The sequence below is a fragment of the Crinia signifera genome, chromosome 2, assembly GCF_055691185.1.
Source record: "Crinia signifera chromosome 2, ASM5569118v1, whole genome shotgun sequence".
Lineage (NCBI taxonomy): Eukaryota > Metazoa > Chordata > Amphibia > Anura > Myobatrachidae > Crinia > Crinia signifera.
This window is the reverse complement of record NC_139218.1, coordinates 49798157-49806640: the sequence shown is the minus strand read 5'-3', so window position 1 is coordinate 49806640 and position 8484 is coordinate 49798157. Positions and strand designations below refer to the sequence as shown.

The following is an 8484-nucleotide window of genomic DNA, read 5'->3' as shown; positions in this document are numbered from 1 at the left end:
AATATAGTGCAGGTCTGCACTATATAGTCAAAGTTGTATGCAGATCGCATCGCACAGTACTCGCACCATGTGTACACATCATTAGAAGGGAGCTTTGTTTGGAGAGGAGCAGTGAGCAGGTGCTTGTTTGTAAATAATAACTTAGGTTTTGTGTGGAGGATTAATTAACTTGCATCTGTGCAGAGGCCACCATTGTTCAAATAAGTTAATTTTATGTAAAAGAAAATATTTAATCAAAAATATTTCCTCTTAAATCATGTAGTAAAAAATAGACAAAATGCAATATATACACATACACACATATAAATATAAAACACAACAATTATTCAAAGAGTTAAATGCAGAGACTCAGAAACACAGCAGTCATGTGGCTGCCGGCATTGAAAACGCTGGTATCCCGTACTCAACCCCATAATTTAAATGGAAGTGTAAAAAAAAAAAAAAAATTCCGACAATAACATATATAAAATGGAAATTATATAAATCAAAACAGGTCAAGAAACTGCAGCACATGGATTATAATTTCATAAAACAGCAGTATGAGCTACAAACATAATTAAATGTTGATATGATATGTTTAATTACAAAGTTAAAAGATAGTGGGGCAGATGTATTAAGCTTTAACAAGAGATAAATGCAAGGGTGATAAGGAGAGATAAACGTCCAGCCAATCACCTGCTAACTGCCATGTTACAGACTGTGTTTGAAAAAAGTCAGTAAGGAGCTGATTGGCTGGACGTTTATTTCTCTTTATCACCTTTGCATTTTATCTCTTGTTAAAGCTTAATACATCTGCCCCATTGACTTTTAATTTCCAGCTGTTCATTTAAAAGGTCATTGGGTTACTTGCATGTGCCACTCAATATACCCTACCAGGTTTTTTTTGGGGGGGTTTTTTTTGGGGGGGGGGGGGGGGGGTATGAGTTTCTCTCTCATTTTACCATCTGATAGCTTGACCCATTTTACTGTACATTGCATTTCAGTATAATGTAAAACAATCATTTGAGGGGAAAAAAAAAACATTTTAGAAGTTTAAATTTGACATCCGTAAAGCACCAGTGACTGGTCAGTAGTTCCTTGTAGGCTCCATGAACTCTGATGTGAAGACTGCCTCAGCGTATCCTTCACAGAGGTCCTGTAGCTCTGCTGCTACCTCACCTAATGCATCATTTATGAGCTCATCGGCCAGGCTACAATATAATAGATAGAAATTATCAGACTGGAACTGTGGTGATAAAGACCATGACAGAGAGAGACAGACAGACAGAAATGACCAAATAAATATTAAAACCGCATGGTACTTAGAGGTGGTGAGTAATTCTGTGATGTGAGAAGTGGTTATATTTACAATTACTAGAAACTACAACAGAAATGACACAAGTGTTCACTAATCCCCAGGATACACTGGTATGTAATCTCTTTATGTAGGAAGCCCTGGGAATAGACCAAAATCTACAGGGTGAACAAGAAAAATCTCCATAGACACTACTGTTGGATATTATGTTAATGGGGCATAAACAAGCAACCTTAAAAAAACTCTGATCTTGTCACACTGCATACCCACTCCATATTAAGGGCCAGATGTATCAAAATTTCAAAAAGTGATGGGGTGATAACTAGGGAGGCCAATCCCGGGATCGGCGGGATCCAGGGATTTTGGCCTAAAATTGTCAGGATTTGAATCCCTGGATTGAAGCTCCCAATCCCGGGATTAGTACCCCCATGCAAAAATTCACTTTTTGTTTAAAGCCGGGCAGCGTTGAGCACCTTAGAATATGTCTCAGACCCTGCCCGGCTGACTGCTCCTTACCCCCTGGTGCCGCTGTTCAGGAGTCGGGACAGTGTGCTGTGCCGATAGGCTTGGCGGCGCCCAGGTTGCACAGCGTGACCCCTGACATCACATCAGGCTGCGCAGCAGGGCTGCCGCTATGCCTGTCAGCACAGCACACTGTCCCAAACCCAGACAGAAGCCCGCTGTCCCGCCCCCAGCCGCCCGCCCAAGATAGTTAGACAATCCTGCTGCTGCCTGTCACCACCACGTAAGTGACAGTGCAGGGGGATTGGAGAGGATGGGCCTGGGGGGGATGGACGGGAGTTTAGGCTTAGAAGTCCTCTATAGTGACATTTGGGGGAGGGGCCTTTTTATTTTTTTTATTAGGGAGGCCAACCCCGGGATTAAGCATTTTTTAATCCCGAATCCCAGGATTTAAAAAAATGCCTGAGATTGGCATCCCTAGTGATAACCAGCCAATCAGCTCCTACAGGTCATTTTTCAAACCCAGCCTGTAACAGGACAGTTAGGAGCCGATTGGCTGGCTGTTTATCACTCTCCATGTTATTAATTTTTGAAGCTTGACACATCTGGCCCTCACGAATGTAACAGAAATGCTTCAGCGCCCTAAAATTGAAACCAATGAGCGAAAAATGTGAAAATATTTGCTACAAAGATTCTACCTTTCTAGAACAAGTAAAAATGGAATTTCTAGTCTCACTTTACATTAATGAAGCGACAGGTCTAAAACGGTTCACAAACTACTGCATGAGCCATTTACCTTTCGGAGATATGCCACGGATTAAAGTCACCCACTTCCTCATGGGAGGTCAGCCGAAGGTGGCGATCACATTTCTCGGTGTAATTTTTAATGCTCTGCAGCATTTGATGGGGAACAGAAAGAAGCACGTGGTCCTTAGTGCTTGCGGCTGAGTGCTGGATAAAATGGCATGGAGATGTTCTGGCGAGCTCCTCTTCCTTTATTTGCAGTGAACTTTACAAAAAAACATGAAAAACTAAAGCCATTGTTTAACATCAGTATGGTCTCAATGTATTTGCTGAATTGTGCTTAGTAATACAGATGCTTAAATAGTCTTATGCCATTGCCAATATACGAATATACGGTGAGCAGGGGTTTATGTATTAGCCGGATCTCTGTATTTCTGGATCTGGCAGAACCGCAACTGCAAAATGACAGAATGTCAATAATTTGAGAACAAATTTATCTGAAGATAGATGGGCTGTTTTGTGAAGGTAACACAGATTAACAGCACAGAGATTGATCCATATTTACAAGAACACTTGTAAGAACACCAACCCGAAGCGTGGCGAGCGCGAGCCCACGAGGGGCGGCGGTACGCGTCCTCCGACCTTTTCATGCCCCCACTATCCACGTCAGCGTGGAGTTGATTCTATATCAAGTGGTGTGGCGAGCCCGAAGCGTGGCGAGCGCAGCGCATAACTTTACATGTATTCCGCGAGGCTCGCTTCGCTCACCACACTATATAAAATCAACTTCAGGCCGATGTGGATAGTGGGGGTATGAAAAGGTCGGAGGACGCGTAGCGCTGCGCTCGCCATGCTTCGGGTTGGCGTTAATCGTGGCGTGGCGCTAACAATGGGGGGGCATTTCACATACTAATTAACCATCAAGGTGGGTATTCAATTTAAAATCGGGTCTGGGGGGGGGGGGCATTTAACATTGTAATCAGCTATCAGGGTGCCTTTACAATGTAAAATTGGGTATAATCGCGTCGCATCGCATGCCATTGTAATGGCATGCGATGTGACCAATTTTAAAATTGTATGGGAACGTCTTTAAAACCCGAAAATCGGGTCGGTCGGGTCTCATCGCATACCTTAAGTTATGGTATGCGATGGGACCCGACGGGCGCCGTGCTAGGAAACAAGTACCAATAGTGTTCTTTATAAAATCTAATTCCAGTACTTACTCTCGTTCAAAAGGCTCCTCCAGAAGGATGCTCACCACTGGCTCTCGCTGTCCTGTGGGTTTGGTGATCCTAATTGGATGAGGCGACTGAGGTCTCTGACCGGTTGTTGCATGCGCTCGCTCTGTAATGAGAGGCTGGTTTATTAAGCAAAATATATTTCTGCTATGGCACAGCAAGAAAAATATTCAGAGGACTAAATACTAGCCTCTCTCTTCATGTGCCCAGAATTCAGGATCTGCATAAGCTATACGAGTAACCCTCTGCCGAACCGCCTCCTGGGATTTCTAGGGAGGAAACCAGTGAATAAAATGTTACAAACTCAAGTTAGTTAGGAATATCGCACCCAGATACTGGACATGTAAACAGTCACACCAACGAATGTGGAAATGGATTACTGGTACATTAAGTAGAATCATTATGTTAATAATCCCATCAATCTGTTTATAGGAGCAAGAAAAAAACAAGATGGTACAGCGCTGTGTTGAATATTAATTAATTTTTTATTTTTCAAAAAGACACAATCATCTATGCGTATACTTTTATACGTTTAAACAATTTTCGCATTGGAAGGAGCATTTTGCTCTCCAAAAGTGAACCACCCTATACAATGTGATATTTTCGCCGTCTTTTTAAGTGATTTTCGCAGTGTCTCTCCGTGTAGCAATTCATCTTTTCATGGAGAACTGGAATGTGAACTTTTAAACTAAAAGTTGTTTTTATAGCACATGAATATATATTTAATTAAAAAAAATATATATAAATTTTATTTTATTTTTTTACACAGAGCAGCCAGCAGGGGGCCGGAGCTCTCGAGCCGCTCATTAGATATTCATATATTCACTGCATCCGATCATTACATATGCACGATCGGGTGCAGTGAATACTGGGTCCCCCGCTGGCTATAGGGGGGGGCAGCTTGTGCTGCCTGGGTCCCGGGGAGCCCACCTCCCCTCCACATATGTTCTGGGGCAGCCAGGGACTTTAATCTCCCTGGCTGCCACCGTCCCCCGGCTCCCTGCCAGCTCCCTGCCGCGGACGCTTGTCCGCTGCAGGGGTTAAGACTCGCCGCGAGTGGCAGCGAGTCTTTACCACATTGAATAGTGGTAGCAGGAGTGGCAGCGAGCCCTCCGGAACAGGGCGAGTGCATGGCGAGAGAAAAAATCTCTCGCCATGCACGGAGAATTTTTCACATTGAATACTGCCCTAAATCAGCACTCAAATATCATCTTGTTTTTTTTCTGTTTTATAGGAGTGTGGTAGTATATGTCAACATTCATCACATACATATTACTATGGCCATCTGGTCGTCAATTAAGTAGATTGAGATTAAATGACGAATTATCATTCCTGGTGGCCCAGTGGTGGACTCACCCTGATGCTAAATATTTAGGGTCCCAATCCTGTGATCTTTATTTCCAGGTCAGACCTCAGATATTCTTCCCTATCCCTAACCTTAAACCCCAGCCAGGGGCTCCCTCTACTGCATAACACCAACTGCCCGCCCCCCTTCCAGGTATATCCCTAACCCTCCCACCTGCAACCAAAACCTAGTTTAGACATTCTGACTATGTCAACACGTTGCCTCTCAGGATTTTAACAGTCAACTCAACATCCAATAACAAATATCAGAGATCACAGTGTAAGGATCCTATTTTACCTTTGTGTCTGAATAGAATAGAACACAATATGATCATTATAGGGTAATGTGGCCACATCAGGCCTGATTGTGATGATAATCGAGCCACAAAGCCAATCCTGTCCATCAAACCTATTGCTCTCTAGTCGGTGCTTAGACTTATACTTTGAACTTGGAAAAAATGTAACACTCACAATACTAGGACACGCTCCTTAGAATAAGTGTATTGAGATTATATAGATAGATAGATAGAGATTACGTCACAAACAGGCTAGGTTCAGCGTCTATGAAAACTTAGTGTTGAAGCTTACTTCGATTTCTTCCATTCTCAGGATCATGGCCTCCAAGTTATCATCACCTTGATGGAGAACGTGTAAAGACTCATTTCCAGGAAGCTGGATCAATTCCTGCAGGCTTCCAGCCCTACGGTCTCCTGATAAGTAGTCCATGTGGTTCTCAGCCTACAAAGACAGGAGGTCAGTGTATGGCAGAGGAACAATGTAATGAAACTGTATATCATTCATGTAGTTGACAAATGGGTACTTGTTTCCTAGCACGGCCACAACGATTTAGATCGTTGTGGTCGGAAGATAAAAAATCGGATCGATCGCATCGCATGCGATTTGGTCGCATGCGATGCGACCGATCCGACCGACCGATTTTTCACCCGATTTTTTTTTTTTTTTCACCTGATTATTTTCAATTGCCCCCCCAAATGTTACTAAGTGGGCTAGACCCCACGATAGACGTCAACCCGAAGCGTGGCGAGCGCAGCGAGCCCGCGAGGGGCGGCGGTGCGCGTCCTCCGACCTTTTCATTCCCCTACTATCCACGTCGGCATGGAGTTGAGAATAGAATAGTGTGGCGAGCGCAGCGAGCCACCGAGCCCGAAGCGTGGCGAGCGCAGCGAGCCCCGCGAGGGGACGCGTATAACTTCACAGGTATACGCGTCCCCTCGCGGGGCTCGCTGCGCTCGCCACGCTTCGGGCTCGGTGGCTCGCTGCGCTCGCCACACTATTCTATTCTCAACTCCACGCCGACGTGGATAGTAGGGGAATGAAAAGGTCGGAGGACGCGCACCGCCGCCCCTCGCGGGCTCGCTGCGCTCGCCACGCTTCGGGTTGACGTCTATCGTGGGGTCATGGCGGGCACATACAAAATGTGAAATGGGTCATATTGGCCCATTTCACCTTTTTTATCATTTTTCCCTATGTGAGATGGACTTAATCAAGTCCATCTCATCTTGTGCCATTATAATGGCACAAGACCGACACGATCCTCCCGATTTCAATGTTAAAAGATTTTTTAACATTGAAGTCTATGGAAAAATCGGGTCAATCGGTCGGTCGCATCGCGGCCGATTTTAATTGGTCGCGACCGACCGATTGACACGATTTCTGTCATTCAAAGGGAAAAAATTGTAAAAAATCGGCCACATCGTGAGGATCGTGTCCCTTAATTAAGAGCCACGACCACTCACGATTGTGGCCGTTCTAGGAAACAAGTACCGACAAATGAAAGGGGGGGTGTCCAAAGAAGGACAAAGGCAGAACACTATTGTTTTTTTGGGGCACACTTAGATATTATCTAAAAGTGTGCCCCAAAAAAACAATAATGTTCTGCCTTTGTCCTTCTTTGGACACCCCCCCTCCCCCCCCCCTTCATTTGTCAGCTTCATTGCTGAACATTTTGGGAGCACCGCCAACCTAGTACCCTCATATAACTTATGTATATATTAGGTCTTAAGTTGGTTTCTTGTAGATATATTCTTTATAAAACTTACTAATTATGCCTGTGCCAACCCCCTTCCTCGTGTACAAATATCATTCAAGTAGGGAAGTTTGGGGAGCATTTAAAGCAGCTGTGTGGTGATCTATGCAATTTTTTCTGTTTGGAGATGATGGTCTGGCTAGATCTAAGAAACCCTTGTAAACCCCTAAATTGCATACATCTCTCGCCGGTCTTCATCCCTCTCTGCTGTCCACCCCCTTTCCGCTCACAACCCCGCCATTAGCGCCTCAGGAAAAAAACACACCGCTGCAGCCTCATCCAAACACCCCCTCCTCACTCATGTTACCATGACAGATGATCCAAAGGCTACCAAGTCTCCCTCATAGTGGGACAGTATTGCACAATTACATGCATAATGTAGTCTGTTAGGCATAAGACATGTCAGGTGACCTGGGCCATGCTGAAATAATCCCGAGCACCTAGTATGCTACAGTATATGTAAACGGTGACACACTTGCCTGTCATAAAGGTCTACATTATAAAAATGTCCACATTGTGAATGACGATCTTATGACTGCATCAACAACGTAAATTGAGACTATAAGCAAAAGTCATTGGATAAATAAAGCGGTTGATCTACAAGTACCAGCCGGTGTCCACATATAATGGCTGCTTTATGAAATGCAAGTGGTCATTACTGAAAAGTTACTTCCCCTTCACAAAAATCAATTTCAATCTATCTGGTTAAAATGACTACGACAGTACGTATACATTAAGTCAATGGGCAGTATTCAATGAAAAAAATTTGCTGTGCATGGCGAGAGATTTTTTTCTCTCGCTATGCACTCGCCGTGTTCCGGAGGGCTCGCTTCCACTCCTGCTCCCTCTATTCAATGTGGTTAAGACTCGCCACCACTCGCGGCGAGTCTTAACCCCTGCAGCGGACGAGCGTCCGCGTCAGGGAGCTGGCAGGGAGCTGTGGGACGGTGGCAGCTAGGGAGATTAAAGTCTCCCTGGCTGCCCCAGAACATATGTGGAGGGGAGGTGGGCTCCCCGGGACCCAGGCAGCACAAGCTGCCCCCCCCATAGCCAGCGGGGGACCCAGTATTCACTGCACCCGATCGTGCATATGTAATGATCAGATGCAGTGAATATATGAATATCTAATGAGCGGCTCGAGAGCTCCGGCCCCCTGCTGGCTGCTCTGTGTAAAAAAAAAAAAAAAAAAAAAAACAATTAAAAAAAATATATATTTTTTTTATTAAATATACTGTATATTCATGTGCTATAAGCACATGAATAAAAATAACATGCCCCTTCACAGAAAAAAAATCCTAATTTTTTTACACCAAAATGAAAAAAAAAAAAAAACCTTTTAGTTTAAAAGTTCACAT

General features: G+C 44.3%; 1 protein-coding gene across 2 annotated transcripts in view; it reads right to left on the bottom strand.

The window, feature by feature from the left end:
• Window positions 1-766: 766 nt before the first annotated feature.
• The window catches only part of KIAA0753 (KIAA0753 ortholog), a 46137-nt gene continuing 38419 nt past the window's right edge, over window positions 767-8484 (bottom strand). The window contains exons 12-16 of one of the 2 annotated variants that reach the window (XM_083172033.1): window positions 5671-5820; window positions 3929-4007; window positions 3724-3844; window positions 2553-2765; window positions 767-1190 (exon numbers count right to left, since the gene is read on the bottom strand). In XM_083172033.1, coding sequence (XP_083028159.1) covers window positions 1067-1190; window positions 2553-2765; window positions 3724-3844; window positions 3929-4007; window positions 5671-5820 — 687 coding nt within the window. In that variant the 3' untranslated portion in view covers window positions 767-1066. The remainder of the gene's footprint in view (window positions 1191-2552; window positions 2766-3723; window positions 3845-3928; window positions 4008-5670; window positions 5821-8484) is intronic. The other variant, XM_083172032.1, reaches the window with a different exon arrangement.